The following is a 24349-nucleotide window of genomic DNA, read 5'->3' on the forward strand; positions in this document are numbered from 1 at the left end:
TCTTTCTTTCTTTCTTTCTTTCTTTCTTTCTTTCTTTCTTTCTTTCTTTCTTCTTTCTTTCATGACTCAGCTGTCATTGAGTAGAGAGTTGTTCGGTTTCCATGTGTGTGTAGGCTTTTTGCTATTTCTGTTGTTGTTGAGGTCCAGCTATGGTGTCCATGGGTGTCTGATAGGATACAAGAGATTAATTCAGTCTTCTGGTATATGTTGAGGCTTGCTTTGTGAATAAATACATGGTCTATTTTGGAGAAGGTTCCATGAGGTTTTGAGAGGAAAGTAAATTCTTTTGTGTTAAGATGAAAGGTTCTGTTTTTGTCTGTTAGGGCCATTTGAATCAAGACATCTGTTAGAATCATTTTTCTTTGTTTAATTTCTGTTTTGTTGACCTGTACTTTGTTGAGGGTGGGGGTGTTGAAGTCCCCCACTATTAATGTGTGCATATCTATGTGTGGTTTAAGTATTTTTAATATTTACTTTACAAATGTGTGTGCCCTCATATTTGGGGCATAGATGTTCAGAATTGTGATGTCTTCTTGGTGGAATTTTCCTTTGATGAGTATGAAGTGACCTTCCCCATCTTTTTTTGATAAATTTTCTTTGAAAGTCTATTTTATTAGAGATTAGAATGGCTACTCCTGCATGCTTTTTGGGTCTGTTTTCTTGGAAAGATGTCTTCCAGTTCTTTACTCTCAGGTAATATCTATCTTTGTGACTTAGGTACATTTCTTGTATGCAACAGATTGTTGGGTTTTGTTTACGGAATCCATTCTGTTAGTCTGTGTCATTTTATTGGAGAGTTGAGTCCATTGATGTTGAAAGAGATTAACGACCATTGGCTCTTAGATCCTTTGATTTTGCTGTTGATTGTGTTAGTGAGTTTGTATGCTTGGCTACTTTTAGTTTTGATATTGTGGGCTTATTTATTTCCTGTATTTTCCTGATAGGCCTTGCCTTTAAATTGGGGACATTTTCTTCTATGATTTTTAGCTTTCTTGGGTTGTATTTTTCCTTCTAGTATCTTCTGTAAAGCGGGATCTGTGGGTAGGTATCATTTAAATTTGTTTTTATCACTGAATGTCTTTTTTTTTCTCCATCCATGATGTTGAGAGTTTTGCTGGTTATACTAGTCTGGGCTGACATCTGTGTTCTCTTACGGGCTGCATGATATCTGTCTAGGCCTTTCTGGTTTTCATAGTCTCTGTTGAGAAATCAGGTGTGATAATGATAGGTTTGCCATTATATGTTTCTTGGTCTTTTTCCCTTGCAGCTTTCAGTATTTTTTCTTTGTTCTGTATACTTACTGTTTTGATTATTTTGTGGTGGCAAGGTTTTCTTTTCTGGTCTAATATATTAATACAAATTAGGTGTTCTTTAGGCCTCTTATAGGCCTTGCCTTTAAATTGGGGACATTTTCTTCTATGATTTTGTTGAAAATATTTTCTGTGCCTTGGAAACAAGAATATAATTTTTCCTCTATTTCTGTTATTTTTATATTTGTATTTTCCTGTTGTCCTTGATTTCTTGGAATGTTTGTGTCAGAAATTTTTTAGATTTGCCTTTTTCTTTGACAATACATCTGTTTCTTCCATGGTATCTTCTACACCTGAGAGTGTATATGTTTCTTTAATTTTTCCATTTTTATCTTCAGATCTTGAAATGTTTGTTGTTGATTTTCTTTACTTGTCTGTTTGTAATTTCCTGCTTTTCCTTCAATTGCATTACCTGTTTGTATGAACTTTCTTCTATTTCTTTTATTTCTTTCAGTGATTAAATTATTTCCTTTCTAAAGGCCACAAACTTTTTGGCTGTATCTTCTTGTATTTCTTTATGGATGGCCATAATCTCTTTGACTTCATCTTCCTGTATTTCTTTATGGATTTTATTCATTTCCTCCATTGCCATCTTCATAAACATAGATTTAAGGTCATCTTCTTGAACTTCAATTATATTATGGTATACAGGGCTAGTTGCCCTGGATAGCTGGGTTCTGGAGATGCCATATTGCTTTGGCTTTGGTCTATCTTTTTTATTTTTATTTTATTTTATTTTATTTTATTTTATTTTATTTTATTTTATTTTATTTTATTTTATTTTATTTTATTTTATTTTATTTTATTTTATTTTATTTTATTTTATTTTATTTTATTTTATTTTATTTTTGCTGGCCTCTACCCATCTGGCTGTCTCAGGTGTTGGCTGTTAGTTTCTAGTGCCTGCTAGAATCCTGGAATGGGGAGAATCCCCTTGGCAGGAAGATGGTTGTTGCTGAAGGAGGCCTCCTCAGCTTTTTGGGTATGGTCACTGGATTGCTGGTACTTCTCAGGGAATTGCCACAGCTCACCTCAGGTGTATGGACCTGTGGGGTAACTGGGCTTCTTGGTATTCCAGGGGCCTTCCTCTCACAACGAGAAGTCCTGGAGACAGTGGCCTGGGTTTCTTGCTCTGAATTAGTGAGCTGCTGCTCATACATTGTTTGCTGGGCACAGCTCTCTTGTAGAACCAGGAACCCCCACAGATTGGTCAGTTTACCTAGGGAGACAGTTTGTGCATTAGAGCAGCATCTGAGGGCTGATTCCGTGGGTGCCGGGTGTCTGTAAGTCCGAGATTGGAGCTCTGTGCCCCAGTACCCAAGTTGTAATCAGTGGCAGGTTAGTGCAGCACACAGGCACGTGGCTGGAGGTAAAGCTCTGATCCTCTGGGAACCCAAGAAATTTTCCGGGGATTAGCTGGATGTCCTGAGGTCAGACCTGATGTTTCTCTCACTGTAGGATTTCCTCCCAACAGGGACATCCAGTCTGTAGTGTTTGGGGATCCACAGTTCAGTCTGGGTTGGTGAGTAGAGCACAAAGGCACAGGCAAGTTGCTCTGCATTGACAACTGAGGACTGCAAGAACCCAGGAACTTTGCATCGGAACTTTGGGGGGAGCTGAAGAGAGGGGGTTGGCAGGGTTCCCAGAGGTCAGACCTGATGTTTCCTTCACTATGAGGCACCCTCCAGACAGGGAAACCCAGTCTCTGGTGTTTTGGAGCCCACAGTTCTGTCTGTGATGGTAAGTTGCGTGTGCAATCAAGTGTCTCTGGGCTGGCAGCTGAGTGCTGTCTGGGAACCTGGAACTTTTCAGGAGTTTAGCTGGGTGACCTGAGATTGGATCAGATTGCTTCTCACACCATGGGGTTTCCTCTCACCTGGGAAATGCAATTGATGTTGTTTTAAAACCCATAATTTGATCTTTTGGTCACTGTGCAGTCACTGATGTCTTGCTGGTCAGACACAGTGTCCTCTAAGCTCTGTCATCTTGGATCTGTGCCCAGAAAATCTTTGATCTATCTTTGCTAAATCAATATTGGTGAATTTTTTTTCCTTAGTCCTTTGAAGTTTACTTTTTTTTTGGCCTGGGACTGTGGCTTATTGGGGATGGAATTTAGGTCCTCACACTTTCTAGGCTACCACTTTATCACTGAGCTAAATCTTCACCTTTATCTATCTTATTTTTGATGTAATGAACTGTGATGACGTATGAGTCTTTAACACATCTTATGCTATTTCTTTGGTAGACCCTTTGGTCTAAGAGCCCATTCTTCCTGGGGTAGTTTGTTTTTTTATTTATTTGATATTATTTTCTTTTTTATTGTTTATTATTATTAGTTACATTTTATTAACTCTGTATCTCAGCTGTATCCCACTCCCTTATTCCCTCCCAATCCCACCCTCCCTCCTTCAGCTTCTCCCTGCCCCTTTCCAAGTCCACGGATTGGGGAGGACCTCCTCCCCTTTTGTCTGGCCCTGTTTTATCAGGTATCTTCAGGGCTGGCTGCAAAGTCCTCCTCTGTGGCCTAGCAGAACTGCTCCTCCCTTGGGGGGTGGGGAGTGAAAGAGCCTGCCATTGAGTTCCTGTCAGAGATAGTCCCTGTTCCCCTTATTATGGGAAACCAATTGGTTATTGAGGTACAATGAGTTTCGTCCGAGTAAAGGTTCTAGGTTATATCCATACATGGTCCATGGTACATACTCGCTTATATAAACCTACAAGAAATGATAAACATAATGAAGTCTATACACCTAAAGGAGATAAACAAGAAGGCAGACATGAGGTAAGATGATCAATTCTCACTTAGAAAGACAAATGGGATGTGCATTGGACGTATGACAGGAGTCTACCACAGAAGGCATCTGAAAGACCGTACCAAGCAGCATTTCAAAGCAGATACTAAGACTCATAACCAAACCTTCAGCAGAAGGGGAGCTAGTATGATGGGGAAAGGATAGGAACCCCACAAGGACCAAATATATCTGGGCACAGGGGTTTTTCCTGAAACTATTTGATATTATTTTCAATAATATTTTTCTTAGTTATTTTTAGGAAGACAATTAGGTAGGAAAGATTTTTCTAAATTGATTTTTTATATTAAAGATATTGAAATATTTTATTTGAATAAGTGACAAGGAGCTAGGGATGTAGCTCAGTTGGTAAAGTCCTTATCTAGTGTGCAGAAAGCCGTGGGTTTAACTCACAATGCTGCATTACAATCCCAGCACTCAAGGAGGAAGGAGCAGGAGGATCAAAAGTTTAAAGTTATTCTTGGTCACATAGGGAGTTTGAGATCTGCCTGAGACACATTAAACCCTGTCAGGAACAAGCAAACAAATATGAAATAGCAATAAACAAATAAGAGAAATGAATAGTTTTTAGTTCTATTTTATTTTGTTCTTATTGCATATTTTAAAAATTATTAGAATTCAAATTGGCATTTCCATATGCCCTTTCTACCCTGAACACTGTTCCCAGCTCCTAAAAGTACCTCCTAATTAATTTCTGTCCCTTCTCCCTTTTGTCCTTCCTTTTTTTCTAGAGACCCCTGTTCTGTTAAATCTCCTACAAGTTAATTTAATATTTTTCTTAAATGAGTGAGAACACATGGTATTTGTATCTGGTTTGATTTTACTTAACATAAGGTTCTCTACTTCCATCCATATTGCTGCACATGACAAATTCTCATCTTGAACAGATAAGTGTTCCATATACTTCCTTTTCTTTATCTGGGTTGCTTTCGTATTCTGCCTATTTTGAATAGTGCTGCAATAAACATGGAGGTGCATGTATCTTTTGTGCAAACATTTCATCTGCTTTCTCTATATGATAGACTGATCTTTTAATTATTTTATTATTCTGTTAAATGTTCCATATTTTTTATTTAGCTTACCTTATTGAATTTCTCAACTTTGTGCTCTTAGCCTTTTACTAACTTTGTAAAAATGCTTAGTTACAACCTTTTTAATTTCCAAGAGTACATTCTATATTAGTAGTGTCCTGTTTCATCAAGGACAAACTACATTTGTCCTTCAGGATTTATGGTATATTGATTTCAGAATTTCCCCAAGCTATAAAAGTCTGTGGATTCTCAAGTTCTTTACATAAAGTGGTATGGTATTTGTATGTAGCCTATGCTCATCTTCCTGCATGATTTGAATCACTATTAAATGATTTATGGTTCCCTGCACTCTGCCCAAAGTTTGGCTATGAGTCTCAGCATCTGCTTTGATACCCTGCTGGGTAGAGTCTTTCAGAGGCCCTCTGTGATAAGCTCCTGTCCTGTTCCCTGTTTTCTCTTGCTTCTGATATCTATCCCATTTGCCTTTCTGAATTGAGGATTGAGGATTAAGCAATTTCTCTAGGGTCATTCTTCTTTCTTAGTTTCTTGAGGTGTACAGATTTTGTATGTTTATCCTATATTACATGTCTAATATCCACTTATGAGCATATACCATGTGTGTCTTTCTGCTTCTGGGTTACCTCACTCAGGATGATCTTTTCTAGTTCGCTTTATTTGCCTGCAAATTTCATGATTTCCTTGCTTTTAATTGCTGAGTAGTATTCCATTCTGTAAATATACCACAATTTCTGTATCCATTCCTCAGTTGAGGAAGAGATAGAAAGACCTGGAGGGGACAGGAGCTCCATAAGAAGACCAACAGAACCCAAAAATTTGAACACAGGGGTCTTTGCAGAGACTGATACTCCAACCAAGGATCATGCATGGAGATAATAAGAACCCCTGCTCAGATGTAGCTCATGGCAGCTCAGTCTCCAAGTTGGTTCCCTAGTGAGGGGACCAGGGACTGTCTCTGACTTGACCTCTGTGGCTGGCTCTTTGACCCCTCCCCCCTTGTGGGGCGGCCTTTCCAGGCCACAGAAGAAGACAATGCAGCCAATCCTGATGAGACCTGATAGTCTAGGATCAGATAGAAGGGGAGAAGGACCTCCCCTATCAGTGTACTAGGAGAGGAGCATAGGAGGAGAAGAGCTATGGAGGGTGGGACTGGGAAGAGACAAGGGAGGGGGTTACAGCTCGGAAACAAAGTGAATAAATTGTAATAAATAAATAAAAAAATAATAAAAAAGAAAAAAGATTTACAGTGTCTAATACAAGTTCTATACATGTCTTATACTGTATTATATGGAGAACAATAAAAAAGTTTCAAATGTGCACACATTCTTCTCAGCTATATATACATGCATATATATGCATACAAATTTGTATGCATGCAAATATGTGTTTTGCATTTTTTGGTAGAATAAGATCTCCTTTTATTAACTACAATTTATTCACTTTGTATCCCAATTGTAGCCCCTTCCTCCTCCCCTCCCAATCGCACCCTCTATCCTCTTCTTCTCCTATGCCCCTCCCCCAGTCCACTGATAGGGGAGGTCCTCCAGGTCCTCCTCCCCTTCCATCTGACCATAGTCTATCAGTTCTCATCAGGACTGGCTTCATTGTCTTCCTCTGTGGACTGATAAGGCTGCTCCCCCGTCAGGGAGAGGTGATCAAAGAGCCACCCCATGAGTTCATGTCAGAGACGCTCCATGTTCCTATTATGGGGAACCCTCTTGGACACTGAGCTGCCATGGGCTACTTCTGTGCAGGGGTTCTAGGTTATCTCCATGCATGGTCCTTGTTTGGAGTGTCAGTCTCACAAAAGACCCCAGATTTGTTGGTTCTGTTGCTCTCCTTGTAGAGCCCCTGTTCCCTCCAGGTTTTTCTATCTCCCCTTCTTTCATAAGATTCCCTGCATTCTGCCCAAAGTTTGGCTATGAGTCTCAGCATGTTTTGATACTCTGCAGGGTAGAGTCTTTCAGAGGCCCTCTGTGATAGGCTCCTGTCCTATTCCCTGTTTTCTCCCTCTCCCTATGTTCGTCCCGTTTCCTTTTCTGAATGTAGATTGTGGTGGGTTTACACAATGGAATTCTACTCAGCAATTAAAAACAAGGAAATTATTTGCAGGCAAATAGTGGGATCTACAAAAGATCATCCTGAGTGAGGTATTCCAGAAGCAGAAAGACACAGATGGTATATACTCACCTATAAATGGATATTAGACATATATTATAGGATAATCATACTAAAATCTGTACACCAAAGGAAATGTTTTGTATTTTTTTGAGATCTGCATTTGGTTCCATTTGAAAATGGAACTCAAGGACTCAGAGAACTCTTATTTCTTTGAAAATATCAGAACTTCTTTGAAGCTCATCTTTTTTTTTTTCCATTAGTTCTTTGTTTTTCATGTTTCTTTGTTCTGATCATTGTATGTATTATTAGAAGCTTTGCTTGGATATCTAGCAATGGGAATGTCTGCCTATAATTAAAAATGAAGCTCTAAACAGCAGACTTGAAGGTAGGTGTGTTGCCATGTGGGCTTTTACAGAGAAGAGTTGGCTAATCACCTGTTGTTCAATTTTATTTTGTTTGTTTTTGACTAATAACTGTTAAGACTTGACTCTTGGTTCAGTATCTGTTTTCAGAGAAGGAACTTAGAATTCTTCACTGCCAGAATCTGGCCACAAATTTGATTGAGAGAAACTGATTCTCACTATCAGCCTTATGAGTATATTAATTTCATCACTTTTTTTCTCCCATCTCAATTCCAAGTTTCTTTGTTTCCACTGTTTTGGTTCTGGAGCTTGTGTGAATCAATGTAATATTTTTTTTTCATGTTTTTTTTCCTGAGGTCTGTCTGTTCTCAGTAGATGTCACGACTAAGTATTCTTTCAAAGTATCTAAGTATTCCTTCCTCAGATCTTCAAAGATCTTTCTCTCATTAATGCTTTGCCTCACCCCCACTAGCATATTGTCGAGCAACTTAAACTGATACTCCTTTCTAGCACTCTGCGTAAGCATGGCTGCTTGCTGCTTATCAATACTTCCTCTGAAGATAGTTTAGTTTGATTGGTCTCCACACTGCAAAATCAGTTACCACTCCCACTGCAGCCTTCTTTCTTCATGTTCTCTGTTTCAGGCTTGCAGAGCCTTTTGATATTAATATGAAACACTAATGTTTTTGTTCCTTCTCCCTGTACCAGGAGGTCCATGGACAAATCATAAAGGACAAAATAAACTACAAAAGGGTACATATAATAATCCTTTGTATTGTTTACCACAAGGTACCGTAATTAATTCAAAAATATTTATTAAGCTCAGATATAGCATATCAGTTAAAAAACTTCAGAGACTACCTTCAGTATACTTAAACTCTATACCTTTTCTTCATTTTAAATTGCACATAATAAAATAATGGTGCTTCTCACAGAACTGTGAGAATGAAATGAATAAGACATTAATGAATTTGCCTGGCACTTAATAGCTCCTCAGTAAACGTTAGCCATTATTATTAATAAAGTAGTTATTGTTATTATTACTGTAACCCAGAAACTCCGCAGGGGATATAATAGGAAAAAATATAAATAGACCTTTGTCCTAATAAAAAGGAATGTTTTCCCCATTTAGGGACATTGAGACAAGAACTGGTCACAGATTCAAGCCTGGAACAAGTGGCATAAACACCAGATTTTCAAGTTATGTTACCAGAGACAGGAGTCTCTCCTCTTAAATGCAGACAATAGCAGGCACTGTGTATTCAGTGTTTACTCTGTACTAAGCAGTGTGATTAAATGATCTCATTGAATCTTCAACCAACACACAAATTACATGCTAACATCTATATTTTGTGGGTAAGGAAATTAAAGCACAAAACAGTTTCCTCAAGATCATGACAAGTGACAGAACTGGGATCCCACCCAAGACTGCTACCAGAACCTGACCATAGAAGCACACATCAGGCTTGCTGTACCTTTTTACACTTAGCAAGTATCTTATTTTAATTCTTTAAAAAAATATGTATTTACTTTACAACCAGATCTTAGCCCCCTCCCTTCTCTCCTCCCAGTGCCTAGCCCCATTCCTTTATTCCCCAGAGAAGGGGAGCATCCCCCCAGCCCACCATCCCTCCCTAGATCATCAAGTTGCATCAGGACTGAATCCTCTTCCCCTGTGGCCTGGTGAGATAGTCCCACTAGGGGGAAGTGGTTGAAAAACATGTAACAGAGTTAATTTTTTACTAAAGGAGAGTAAGAGAACCAAGTGATTGATATTTTGATCTGAACATGTTTATTGGATTCTTTTCCTTGGATGTAGGGAGTAGTAAGGCTTTACAAGGATCTGAGAAATGAGAACAGTAAATCAAAATAGAGAGATTTAGGTGTGGGGAACTACTGACAAACTTTCTAATTTGGTTTCAAGGTGATTGAGCAAGGATTATCACTATGTACCTCCATACTTTGGCACAAAATAGACATCTGAAATTAAGTTTTGATGCCTGAATTCTTCTTCTTTTATTGTACTCTGGTGTTTGTTTTAAATGAAATTTTGTTGGCTACAAACACACATTGCTGGAACGCACATTTAGGATATTTTCCCCCAAGTGTGTCTTATATGGTTAAGCAAAGGGAATCCTCCCTTAAGAGGCTAGTTGTGAGAAACTCATGCTCCTTATACCTATTGTCTTCCATTACCCTAAATATGGGTGCATGGTGAGGAGATGCTAAGCTGAAGGGAAGATAGTTTGGCTTGGAACATTCTGGAATTCCATCAGACTTCTTTTTAAAATTTATTAATTTATTTATTTACTTTACATCCCGATGGTAGCCCCCTCCCTCCTCTACTCTGTGTCTTACCCTTTTCTCTTTCTCCCTCCCTCATCTCTCCCTTATTTCTCATAAAAGTGGAGCCCCCCAACCCATCCCAGCTCATTAAGTCACATCAGGACTAAATGCATCCTCTTCCACTGAGGCAAGAAAACGCAGCACAGTTGGTGGAACATGATTCAAAGACAACAGGCAACAGAGTCCATATCAGAGACAACTCCGCTCCATTTGCTAGGACACCCACATAAAACCTGAACTGCCCATCAGCTACATATGTGAAGGGGACATACTTCCAGTCTGATCATGGTACTTGGTTGATGCTTCACTCTCGAAAAGCCCTTCTGGGTCCTGGTTAGTTGGCTCTGTTGGTCTTCTTGTGGAGCTCCTGTCCCCTCTGGGTCCTTCTATCTTTCACCCCAACTTTTCCACAAGAGTCCCTATGCTTTGCCTCATGTTTGACTCTAAGTCTCAGCATCTGATTCAATCCGCTGCTGGGTAGATCCTTTCAGAGGACAACTGTGCTATGCTCCTGGCATAGCAGACTGTTATTAATAGTGTCAGGAGCTGGCTCTCTCCCATGGAGTTGTTCTCAGTTGGGACCAGGCATTGGTTGGGCATTCCCACAATCTCTGCTCTATCTTTATCCCTGCACACTTCTTTAAAAGATTTCTCTATTTTCACAGTGACCATAGTTGTCTATCTATCTTACTCTATATAAAATTAGAGTACTGTGTTCACGAGTATCATACCAACTGGATCATTTTTTCACACAGCTTTGGACCAAGTCCAAGGGGTGTGATCATTAATTTTTTTAATTTATTTTTTGTAAATTACAGTTTATTCATTTTGTATCCCATTGTAAGCTCCTCCCTCATCCCCTCCCAATCCCATCGTCCCTCCCTCATCTCCTCCCATGCCCCTCCAGAGTCTAGGGTCAGAGGGAAGGGGAGGAGGACCTCACCTATCAGTGGATCATGAATAATTTTAAGTATCATTTTGACAACAGAAGTTCAATTAACTTTCAGTTTTAATTTTTTGTTTTTCTTTTTTTTTATTAATTTTACTTTATTCACTTTGTATCCCAGCTATAGTTCCCTCTATTGTTCCCTCTCAATCTCACCCTCCTCCCCTCATCTCCTCCCATGCCTCTCCCCAAGTCCACTGATGGGGGAGGTCCTTCTCCCCTTCCCTCTGACCCTAGCTTATCAGGTCTCATCAGGATTGGCTGCATTGTCTTCCTCTGTGGACTGCTAAGGCTGCTCCCCCCTCAGGGGGAGGTGATCAAAGAGCCAGCCACTGAGTTCATGTCAGAGATAGTCCCTATTACCATTATTAGGGAACCAAGTTGTACACTGAGATGCTATAGGCTACATCTGTGCAGGGGTTATAGCTTATCTCCATGCATGGTCCTTGATTGGAGTATCAGTCTCAGAAAAGACCCCTGGACCCAGATTTCTTGGTTCTGTTGCTCTCCTTGTAGCTTTCCTGTCCCCTCCAGGTCTTTCTATCTTCCCCTTCTTTCATAAGTTTCCTTGCACTCTCCCCAAAATTTGGCTATGAACCTCAGCATCTGCTTTGATACACTTCTGGGTAGAGTCTGTCAGAGGTCCTCTGTGGTAGGCTCCTGTCCTGTTCCCTGTTTTCTCCCACTTCCGATGCCCATCCTATTTGCCTTTAGGAGTGAGGATTGATCATCTTATCCTGTGTCTTCCTTCTTTCTTAGCTTCTTCAGGTGTACAGATTTTAGTATTTTAATCCTATATTATATATCTAATATCCACTTATAAGTGAGTATATACCATGTGTGTCTTTCTGCTTCTGGGATACTTTACTCAGAATGATCTTTTCTAGTTTCCACTATTTGCCTGCAAATTTCATGATTTCCTTGTTTTTAATTGCTGAGTAGTATTCCATTGTGTAAATGTACCACAATTGGGACATCTGCGTTTTTTTGAGATTCTCGCCATTATGAATAAATTTGCTATGAACCTTGTTGAGCAAATGTCCTTGGTTTATACTTGAGCATATTTTGGATATATGCCTAGGAGTAGTATATCTGTATCTTGAGGAAGCACTATTCCTAATTGTCTGAGAAAGTGCCATATTGATTTCCAGAGTGGTTGTAGAAGTTTACATTCCCACCTGCAATGGAGGAGGGTTCCCCAGTCCTCTCCAGCATGTGTTGTCACTTGAGTTTTTTATTTTAGTCATTCTGATGTGTGTAAGGTGAAATCTCAGGGTCGTTTTAATTTGCATTTCCCTGGTGACTAAGGACTTTGAGCATTTTTTAAAGTGTTTCTCTGCCATTCTATATTCTTCTACTGAGAATTCTCTGTTTAGTTCTGTACCCCATTTTTTAATTGGATTCCTCGATTTGTTGCTGTTTAACTTTTTGAGTTCTTCATATATTCTGGATATTAGTCCTCTGTCAGATATAGGGTTGGTGAAGATCCTTTCCCAGTCTGTAGGCTGTCGTTTTGTTCTGATGACAGTGTCCTTTGCTTTCCAGAAGCTTTTCAATTTCATGAGGTTCCAATTATTGATTAACTTTAAGTTTTAAAAATCTCTTCATGTGCCTAGCTTCTCATTCAAAAGGGATATGGCCATTTTGTCATTCAAGTAATGACTTTTTGAAGAAGTAGGTTTTAATGTATATTTCTGATGACCAAGTTTCTTGGAAGCCAGTTTAAGGCCCGCTCAAGCACAGCAAATCTGAAAAGATGATAATCAACCTTATAGCAGCATAAACTGCTGAAAAATTCAGATGTCACTGCTCTTTACTGTGACCTTCTCCAAATCTTTATAATTTCTTAACTTCTTAGAATAGAGTTATCTAAAGTCATAAAACAAAAACCAATGACACATTTCAATTACCATTTGTTTATAAATCACTTATGAGGTTCAGAGATACACAATAGGTAAAAAATATAGCATAAATCATCAACGGTTTTACCACTCTGGACTGTGATGTCAGCAAATTCATCTGTCTGGCAGGTGTTTCTGCCAATTATGTCTTGTGTCTTGTTTTAGTTTTCTATTGCTATGACAAAATGCCATGAGCAAGGCAGCTTATAGAAGAAAGTATTTCATGGAGCTTACAGTTTAAGGCAGTGAATTTAGGACTATTGCTGGGAGCATGGCAGCAGGCAGGTGGACATGGTCCTAGATTAGTAGCTGATAGCTCATGTCTGATCCACAAGTGTAAGAGACAGATCAACCGATAGTAGATAGAGCTCCTGCCATGGGTTTTTGAAATCTCAAACCCAAACCCACCTACTTGAACAAGGCCACACCTACTCTAACGAGGCCATGCCTCTTAATTCTTTCCAAACAGTTACAACAACTCAGTACCAAATATTTAAACATTTGAGCCCATGGGGACCATTCTCATTCAAACCACCACACTTCTTTTTAGTGAGAAGCCAAGACAGGGCCTTGAAGCATGTCTGATTACCCCTTGTTTCATAGTCCATATTTTAATTATTTGCTATAAATACAACTTGAGAACTTTGGTGATTGATACTAACAGAGCATGCTTTGGACTTTGGATTTATGTCCAATGGAAGGAAACCTTTCCATTGCTAAGGAGCTGAAAGGGTGAAAGAGACCCAAGCCTTCCCATGGACAGTGGGCCAGGGTGACAGCTCCTCTTTTGTAACTGAATACTGCTGGCAAACTTTTTTTCTTAACTTCAAGCCTCTTCTTCATTATACCTTTGTGGTTATGAGGGCAATTACATAAGTTCCCCCCAACCCCCATGTATGCATGCGTGTGTGTGTGTGTGTGTGTGTGTCTAATATGGAAGAGGCAAGAGAATCCAAAAAAAGAACTTCAAATTTCAGTAATCTTAGGGAATTGCTGTCAGCCAGTTGTACCAGAGGGTTACCTAAGAACACAGAGGGCAGGATAGACTAGCCAGCAGAACACACAGTACAGTTGTCAATTCAGAAGAAGTAGTGTTGTTTTTTAACAGTTTCAATGTTTCCTTTTGGTCATAGTAGATAGAGGTAGTCTCTTTCCCAGAAGACTCTATGCCTTTCAAAACAGAATAGTAGTGTTTTTTTCTGCTTTCAGGGGCTTGCTGCCCTATGGGTGTTTAAAAACTAGTTTTTATTTTACTAGTATTGATTTTGTACTCTGCCTTCTTTCCTTCAATTTTTTGTCATAACCTACCAATATCTCTGAAAGTAGCTGGGCTTTTGCAGAAATCCAAAAGGCAACCACTGTCCAAGAAAGCCAACACAGTGGATTATTGAAAAATTCCTTTGGGACCTCTATTTCTAATCTTTTTCTGAAGAGTATGTGTTGGGGTTGGGTAGTGGAGAGAGTTATTTGAAATAGATTTCTGGAGACTGAGACTCAGTAGTCTATAAAAATTGGAAGTATACAGTAACTAGTTAGAAAATGAAAAACACCTATGTAGGTGGAATGGGAGGGATTGGGGTGAAGATTAGTCGGGGTATATTGAAATTTAACATGCAGGTAATATTACTGAAGTAAAGAATTGACTGAGTCTGAAATATAGGAGAAAGGTCTGAACTGGAAACTTGAATCTGAGAGTTAGGGAAGAGATGCGTTATTTCAATTCATAAAATCAGAGTGTTCACTAAAGGAGAGAGCGTAGGTAGAAGGAAGCTAATGACCTGACTTTATGGCAATCCAATGAGGAGAACAGAAAGCTAAAGAAGCAATATATGGGCCAAACAAAAAATGTCTCCCTGATAACTTTAGTGTATTGACTAAGTAAAAAGTCAGGAATTTTTAGAGGAGTTTAGAACCAGAAGGGACTGTAGCCATTTTTTTTCCAATCAAGAATAATAACCCAAGATACAGGAGCCCTGTATTCTGGTCCTGATTTTATGCTTGAATGAATAAACTTGTTCAATTACTTGGCTTCTCTGAATCTCCCTTTTCTACCTATAAAGGTATCTAATCAAATGACATAAAACATTATGATAGCCATAATTCTACATTATCATTTTACAGAAGACACTGTGTGAGGTAATGTGTAACTCACCCAAACATTCTTTCCTGAGGAACAGTCTATTGTTTCTACAACTTTTAGATACATTAGAATCCCCAGGAAGCTTTTCATAATCCTCATCACTGAGTCCCAAATTTAACACCTCAATTTGTTGCTATGAGTTTGGTTTTCATATTCTTCCAGTGATGTTATTATGTAGCAATAGCTGAGTCATAATATCCATTGTAAACAAAGCATGGCACTGTCATGTTAGTTACTGCACCTGTCTGCATATTGACTTGTATTTCCAACACAAACACCATTCAATTATATACATGTAATTTTTTCTCTCTTCCATTAAGCTTGTCACAGGAGGTTAGCTTTGTAGACCTTAGAATATAAAATCATTGAGTATCATCTTTCCTTAAAGCTTGGTAAAAATGACATGATCATAACCTTCTTGACCTCCATACTCAATCTGAAATGCTAAAGGAGACCATGAGCCCATGACTGTGGGGGCTGCAGCATAGAGGGATTGTTTGATCTTTTTCTTCACCTTTTATAATAAAAGATAAATAGGTTATTCCAAAAATAAGTTACAAGGTTAATGAACAGTACATCATGCATAGTATATAAATGTCATCACCTTTTGAACACCTGTATAGCAGGCATACTCATATAATTTTCTGTAGCATACACATTGACTTACAGTGGTTTTCCACCAAAGCTTTGCAACTTTGCTAGCCAATAGGATGTAGGATTTGCTGACTTAAACTCAAGGTGTCTAGTGTGTGGATATACATTCAAAACTGAATCCTAGTAGTATTTTCTCTGAGCAGTATACGTTTAATAGACTAGGCATTTTGGACAAAGACAGGGGGCCACAGGCATGGATTGTGGGGACCCATTGTTCACAATCTTGTCATCAACACCTACCACTCTAGTAGTGCAAAGAAGTGATTTTACCATTCACTGCACACCAATAACTTACCTAGTAAATTTCCTTTTAACTCCCCTTGTCTAGTTCATGCTTGTTTTTAGTGCTCTTTTTTAACCCCAAATCACTTTTTTTAGTTGAGTAGTATAAACACACACTCTGTATAACTCAGTTGTCTCATTTGATATATATGTGTGTGTGTGTGTGTGTGTGTGTGTGTACATAGATACATAGATACATACATACATATATAAAGATATGAAGGCTTTAGGGAAAAAAATAGAAAAAATTTGAGGGAAAAACCAAGCAAATCCTCAGTAATATTTCCCCCCTCTGTTCAGACTTGTGGCATATAATAATGAAGAGAAGCCTGGAATATACTCTGAAATCGCTCTAGGGTGACTAGGGCTCAAGGTAATTGTAATTTTTGAAAATAGGTTTCACCGTTGTTTGGAACCATCTACAATTCAATTTACCTTATCGCACAAGCCATGAATAATGCTATGAAAGAAAATGGATGGGCTAGTGCTGCCAGCCTCGTTCGGTATTCCAGAAACATGCAGTTCTATGGATTCAACCAGGTGATAAGGACAGATTCAAATGGAAATGGAATTTCTGAATATGTAATCTTGGACACCAATGGGAAAGAATGGGAACTCCGTGGCACCTACATTGTGGACATGGAAACTGAACTACTACGGTTCAAAGGGATCCCTATTCACTTTCCTGGTGGCAGACGCACTAGCGCAGATGCAAAATGCTGGTTTGCAGAAGGGAAGATATGCCAAGGAGGTAAGGAATGGGAAATCACTGGTCATTAATTTAGTTCAGTGGGTTATAGGGGTGCATCTTTAAGACAAGGTATATTTCAATATTGAAACACTCACAAGGGCAGATGTTTGCATTTCTGGTTGCACAAATATCTTGGCACATTATCTCCTTAATTTAAAATAATAAGAACCACAAGAGACACTTTCCAATCTTAAAGATTTATTCACAATTTAAAAGTAACCCATGACTGGTTCAATCTTTCTCAAAGACATTACTCTTATAAAAGGAAAGTGTTTTCCTCCCCTGACTTTAGTTGCCTGTGGCTTGTGGTTGTTTTCCTCTACTGTAAAGATTACCTGGGTATCCTGTGATAATATTCAAATCCTGTCATTCAGCAACTACCACAGGAATACCATATTAACATCATCTTCTCTCTGAACTATCATTACATACAATTTTCTGCCTTACAGCTTAGCACAAAATCACTTTCTAGTTTTTTCTCATGTATTGATTGCATCCCCTCATTCTCTAAATATACTGCTCCTTGAGGGTAGGAACCACAGCTAGTAATTCTGATGTCCCTCACCAGTCCAGCAGTTTGATTGACTAGTAGAACTCTTCTAGCTTTTGGAAGAAGGGAACTTCATCCAGTCTCTGACAGCCAGAGGGTATCTTTAGAAGCACCCATCCTATTTTGATTTAGTACCTCTCTACACCTTTTCCAAAACCTGTGCATTTATTTGGGATCAGCTTTGACTATGATTTTATTATAACACGACACATCCAACTGCCTCTTCACTCACCTCATCATGTACTTCTCCCTGAAATATTTGTAATATATTTAACTATTTAGATTTCATAGAGACTAATATATATTCTTATGAAAACAGTAATTGTCAAAACCAGACTCTACCTCATTCTTGAATGACAAGTATTATATATTTCATGAGGTCTGGGGACTCAAGTAGATTAAGATGGTCTTTTATTTTAGACAACATAATACTTATCCTTCACAGATAAGTTACCACACCCATTTTGAAGAATTTTATTGCTTTTCAACTTAAATTAATGCACTTAAAGTTTTCCATTTGTAGACTTTTTTTCTCCAAAGAAAACATGTTGGTCAGCCTTAATTCATGTGATTTGTTATTGTCGGAGTTGTGAATGGTTTTGCTTTAGAACAGTGGAATTGATTTCTTGTCCATAAAGTCAACAAGACAGACTACGCTGTAGAAAAATGGAATTAGGTTAGGTACATATGGCTTGATTTTAGACTCGCCAGAAAGCATGAGGTGTTGTTCCATGGTACACTTATTTACTGCTTTTCCATTTTAATGTTTTTCTTTTCTTTCTCTCCCTTTCAGCAGGTATCGACCCTTCCTTAGCCATGATGGTCTTCTTTGCTTTGCTTATAGCCTTGCTGTCTATCAATGGATTTGCTTATTGTATAAGGTACATTTTTTGTTCTTTTTGTATATACAAAATACAAGTCCACAATAGCCTTGTTAATATTGATTTCCAAGAAGTCGTGTTTCAGTACAATTGCTCATTACACGATCCACTGCTTTTCCTTCCCATAGTGATTTACCATCCCTACTGCCCCCATTTAGAGTGAAGTGTTTTTATGATGCTCAGAAAAAATGTTTGTAGTTGTCTTGTCAGTGGTAATGTTGCCTATGAGTAGATCTGGCTCTTAATATAATGGTGAAATAAGAGAACTAGGATTTTAAGTCTCTCTATTACTGTTTATCTATGTTCCTTCCCCCAAACCCTCCAGAAATTTTAAGGTAGAGGATGGAGTTGGAATATTGTAGGTAGACTTTTAACAGACTCTAAGCTTTACAAATAGTGGTGCTAATTCATAAGTTTGGAGTATCTGGTCCTGCTTGACCATTCAGTGTGTAAAGACAATAGCTGCTAAGTCTGAAAATCTGAGTTTGAGTCCTCAGATCCACATTTGTGAAACAAGACAATAGGCTTCCACAAATTGTCCTCTGACCAATACATGCATGCTCTGGCACATGTGAGCTCAACCTCCCTCTCCTCCATGCACACACATAGTATGCATACAAATATTTTAGGAGGTGTAGAGTAGCTTAGTGGAAAAGATTGATGTTGGTGTTACTTTTTTGTTTGATTTTTGAGACAGGGTTTTTCTATATAGACCTGGTTATCCTTGAACTCGCTCTGTAGTCTAGGCTGGCCTTGAACTCACAGAAATCCACCTGCCTCTGCCTCCAAGAACACTGGGATAAAAGACATGTGCTACAACCACTAGGCTGTGGATAAGACTGAATACTGAATTTGGCTCCCAGCACTGTAGCTCACCACTGAACTATAACTCCAGTTACAGGGAATATGATGCCCTCATCTGGCTTCTACAGGCACTGCACTCATGCAGACAGCCATATGTACACACATGTATACATATAATTAAAAATAAAATCTTAAAACAAGATAATAATAAAAATTAAATAAGCAAAATCACTTACCTCAGTGTCTGATTTATATTAGGCACTCAACAAGTGGAAGTAGTTAAGTCCTTTGTAGGTATGCTGGCTTCTCCTACTAACTGTTGAGAACCCAGGATCTTCTTTTGGATATCTGTGTTTCTTGTCCACTGTATCACAATCTGGATTTCTCCTGTTCTTCTTCCTTGGATAAAAACTACCCTTTATATTCATCAACATCATAGTTATCATCAAGTCAGTCTTCCTCAAATCTCTTAAAATGTGGTCCACTACTTTGATGACCTGTTTTCAAGACTGGTATGAATGTCACTTAATCTGAAAATCCTTTCTTATGACCTTTGTATTTTAAAAGTTGGACTGTGTCCATATAAGAGTAATTTGGGGAAAATGAAAAGTGAAGTAGGTCTTTCTTTTTCACTTCACTGTCTCTTTGTAAGGGTAGGTCCAACAATAGTATGGTATGGACTTAATGGGAGTGGAGCTTTTTTGGTGAGTTCCAAGACAAAGTATGTAGAGTGTGTGAATTTGGACAAGCCATTTAACCTTCCTTGGCAATGGTTTTGTCATTTGTACTGTGAAGGAATAAAAGTAGATGACTCTGATGAGTCCTTCCAGCTTTGCTGTTTTAATGAGCTCACAAAAAAGAGATCTAAACAAGCAAAACAGGTGTTCATCTTCCTGTTTAATATGTTTGTATCAATGTGAAAAAGCATTATTCAATTCCTCTCACATCACCGCTGTATTAAAAAGTTGATTGACACACATAAAAGACGAGGCAAGTTACGAACTGTTAAAACACACTCAATAAAGAGATTGTTTAAATGAAGTTTTTCTTCTAACTTCTGTATCTTGGACATGCCATTGCTAAGAATAGAAATTTAATATCCTTTCCATGCTGCCAAATAATTGAATATTTAATTAGCATCCTTAGGTACTCAGCAGAAATAAATGACAGACAATACCCCTCCCCTGAGAGATTTTAGGATTTATATGATCTTTCTAGCCAACATCTTGACATATCATGGCAAGATAGAAAATGGACATACAGTCAGCTGCTTATATTACTCTTCAACATTCCCAAATGATAATTCTTGCTGGTCTTTTAAACTGAATGGATTGGTACTCTGGACTTTGAGTGAGTCCAACCCATTAATCATTGGGAAGAAAAGGAAAATAGAAAAAAAGGCAGACCCACAAAGGTAGAGGGAATTGATTCGAGCTTGTGAGTTGAAGGGCAACGAAGACTGCAGAGAAAAATGATTGGAGAGGGACATGATTAGAGAGGAAAATGATTGGAAAGGAAAATGAGTTTGAAGCAATTGGTACTTCAAGTGGTCACAGAAAACTCAGAGATGGAAGAGAGGCCTATCATTTCCCAGAGTCACTTTGTCCTTGGTTCCTAGCTAACAAAGCATAAAAGATGCCCCCTCTTCTCTGCTTTCCTCCCCCTCTCTACCCACCACGGCTGCAATCAGAAGAGCCGAGCAGCTGATGAGTTTCTGTAATAGATGATTACTTGCAGGAGAGTTCCTTCCTTTTCTGTGTGTTTTGATTGTTTAAGTTGTTTTTTTTCCCCCCAGAAAGAAAGCCATGCAAAGAACCTATCCATCCCAAAACAAAGGATTCTTTGAACTTCTCTTTTCTCTCTACCCCTCTGAACCAGATTCTATTGCCTTTCTGTAAAGCTCTTCCAAGCTTTGTAATACTAACGATGATAATGATGAGTCCTGATACTTTCCCAGTACTTGATGCTTTTCAGAGCACTTCCACATACATTATCTCATTTGATTTTCAAAACAACGCTCTAAAACGGTAATGTAAGGACTATTATTCAGCTAGACAAGTGATACTGAGACATGAAAAGGTTAAATTATTTATACAAGGTTGCCTGCACCTGGCTAATTAATGACAGAATCAATACTGCCTTCTCCCAATTGGGAGTCCAATTTGCTTCTACTAGATTGTATTTTTGAAGCACAACGATTTTATACGTTTGCCTGTTTTAAGACAATTTTCTACAAGTATGGAACAGATACGTTAGGCAGTGATGTTTTACTTTGCCGAAAGATTCGTGTGCTCTACCCAAAAAGTCACTACAGGGGTCTTTTAATTTTCCCTGCTGGGGAGCAGCTTCCACCACGATGAGGGACTTATTTGTTGTGAGACAATTAGAAACACATTATATGTTTGTTTCCATACTAGTGAAGTCACTGAGAACAATTGACTGAGTTGCTGGTACTTACAGCTACAGTGATATTACAGAGGCCTCCTTAGACCAGCTTGGCAAAGCAATTTGATATAGTGTTTTGTTTGTTTGTTTGTTTGTTTGTTTGTTTTTCTCTCACCCTGGCTCTTGCAGTGAACACATTGCATTATTGAATTGTGAGAAAACAATGTCAGTGTAGCTTTTAGCAGAATGAGAAAGCTGGAGAGAGAGAGAAAGAACCACACAGACTAAGGTCTCTTCCTGATCCTGTTTACCTGGTAGACCCACCTGACTTTGTGAGGTAGACCTCATACACTTTTATGTCTCTATTAATTGATTTGTATAAAATAATTACAATGACTGCAAATTAATGGCCATGTTTGGAAAAGTCATGTTTAAACTGTGTCTGTAATACAATAAGAGACTAATTCAGTAAAAGGAAATAAAAAATAATCCCAGTCAGCCCATTTGTTTGGAATCATGTAGACAAAGCAAATAACTGACTGAATTTTTCCACTTTTCAACCTGTTTGCAACTTTGCAAGACCTCAAGTGGTCTCATGAGCAGAAATCTGGGCCCACAGCCAGGGACCAGTTCTAGTTCCAGCTCTGCCTAAGGCTAGGGGATCTCACACAATTTGTGTTATTTTGCTTTGTTTCCTTAATGTGTTTTTGCTGTTGTCGTTAGCAAACTGGAGATCAATGTCTTTCAGCCCTAAGATTATTAGGATGCATAGTGTGAGTAAAAAACATGCAGAGCCCTTCAAAATTATTCAGAGAGGTTTTGAATGTGCCCCTGATGTGAGATTACCATTTCATTAGTCTGAGATACTATCCCTATACATCACCCTTGCTTCTTTTTTGGATACCTTTTTAATAATATTTTCATATTTGTGTTTTTGTTTTTATAAGTTGTGATGACCAGGGTTGTTTTTATTCTCTTTGCTTTAAATATTATGGTAATGATCATATATATATGAACACACATTCTGCATCCCATCCCTGACCATCTTATTTCATATTTGTTTCAGGCGACGTATAAATAAAATCCAGTTGATTAAAGGGCCCAACAGAATTCTACTGACTTTGGAAGATGTGACATTTGTTAATCCCCACTTTGGCAGTAAGGTAGGTAGCCCCCTTTCTGCTGTGTTGACTGATATCATAGCTAGAAGCCACAGGTTACTATTGAAGCATGCCATGTAGTTAGTTTCAGTTATGATATGCAGTAAAAGTAAAATGCATGGGCTGGAGAGATTAAAGGTGAGGCTCACAACAAAAAATATGTTTAAAATTAATAAAATGCACACTGGACTTGGAACTCTTAGTATAAAGACTTATAAAATATCTCATGAAAACTTGTAAAAGATTGATCACAAATAAAAATTATTTTAGATATATGGGGTTAAATAAAGAGTATCATTAAATTATTTTATCTATTTTTATTTGTTTACTATGACTTTTAGAACACATAAACTATATATGTAGCATGGAATGTTCTTCAGCCACAAATAATCTTGTTATTTGCAGCAACATAGATTGAACTAGAAGACATGATGTTAAAGGAAATAAGCCACACAGAGAAAGACAGTATCACATGATCCTGCTCATATGTAGAAGTAGGAGAATACACTAGTTGTCACTAGAAGGTAAGAATAGTAGAAAACAGGGAAATAGACAGATATCAGATAACCGGTACCAAAATACAGTTAGACAGAAGGAATAAATTCCAGGGCTCTGTAGAACACTTGGGTGACTATAATTTACAACTTATTGCATAATTTACAAAAAAAAAAGAAAGAAAAAGAAAAAAGGAGGCCAAAGATTATCAAAATAAAGAAATGATACAGGGGACATAGAAATATGGCTCAGTAGTTAAAAGCTGTATTGGTCTTGTGGAGGACTTGAATTTATTTCCCAGCACCCAAGTCCAGCAGCTTACATGTAACTCTAGCTCCAGTGGAAGCAACACCGACTTTAGGCTTCTTCAGGCACCTGCACGCATGTAGCATGCATACACATACATACAGACAAATTCATAAAATAAAAGTACATTAAAATAAGTGATACTTATTTAAGGATATAAAAATCTTAGTTACTCTGCTTTGTTCATCATGCATTATATACATATGTCAATTATTCAATTTTATACATTAATGTATGTATGAGTATTCATTGTTAATTAAAATTACATAAATAGTTGATGTTATATCTCAGTTAGATAACACTGTCTCCTTAGAACTGAGTTTTGAAAGTGAATACAGTCCACTCTGGGCAATAGTTTTGACTTCATATAACTCCTCTTTGGTAAACTTTATATTAGCCTTTAATACCCAACATGGTGTTTATAGTATAAGATGTACTAATAAAAGCTCGGAGAAAGATGACAACTAATAAAAGAGGGCAGAGTTTCATGAAAGTCCAACAGGATATCTTCATAAGGACTGTCCCTGGGATTTTATTTTGTGAGAGTACATGTAGTCTTTAGGGCACTACAGTCAAGAGAAGACAATGGAATCTTGCAAAGAAACCAACAGGTTCCAACGGGCACCAAATTACACAAATGAACTGGAAATAGAATAGGACTTTAGAGAAGTCAGGTCAGTAGAAGGAAATTTTTTCAGAGACCCAGATTCAAAGCTGAGTCTTTAAAGAAAGGAAAATAGAATTTGTCTATGTTACAGATTACAGACTGCTTATCAATCACTTTTCTTTGACCCTCCCAGGAGAAATTAGTAGCAAGCTTTAAAATTTCACATAAAAAAATCTGGATTTATGAGCTTGCAAAAGTTGACTTGTAAGTGTTGGTATTTATTACCGAAGGGCGATTACAAGCTAACACTCTTGTGCCATATACTCCGAAATAATTAAAATAGAGGATTTTGGGGGCGGGGCAAGATGGCAGCGCCGGGAGGACTCTCATTCTGAGGAGCAGCACAGCAGGATTGGCACAGTGACCAGCAATCAGAACTCGCGGCCATAAAACACAAGTGGTTGTGTTTCTCAGGTGAGAGGATACCCC

At 38.2% G+C, this 24349-nt stretch overlaps 1 protein-coding gene across 1 annotated transcript in view; it reads left to right on the forward strand.

Moving 5' to 3' along the window:
- Gucy2f (guanylate cyclase 2F, retinal) overlaps positions 1-24349 on the forward strand; it is a 139805-nt gene that overhangs the window by 24853 nt on the left and 90603 nt on the right. The window contains exons 3-5 of the mRNA XM_055604984.1: positions 16318-16672; positions 18019-18103; positions 22359-22455. Coding sequence (XP_055460959.1) covers positions 16318-16672; positions 18019-18103; positions 22359-22455 — 537 coding nt within the window. The remainder of the gene's footprint in view (positions 1-16317; positions 16673-18018; positions 18104-22358; positions 22456-24349) is intronic.

Source organism: Psammomys obesus, unplaced genomic scaffold (assembly GCF_907164565.1).
Source record: "Psammomys obesus unplaced genomic scaffold, mPsaObe1.curated_primary_1811, whole genome shotgun sequence".
Lineage (NCBI taxonomy): Eukaryota > Metazoa > Chordata > Mammalia > Rodentia > Muridae > Psammomys > Psammomys obesus.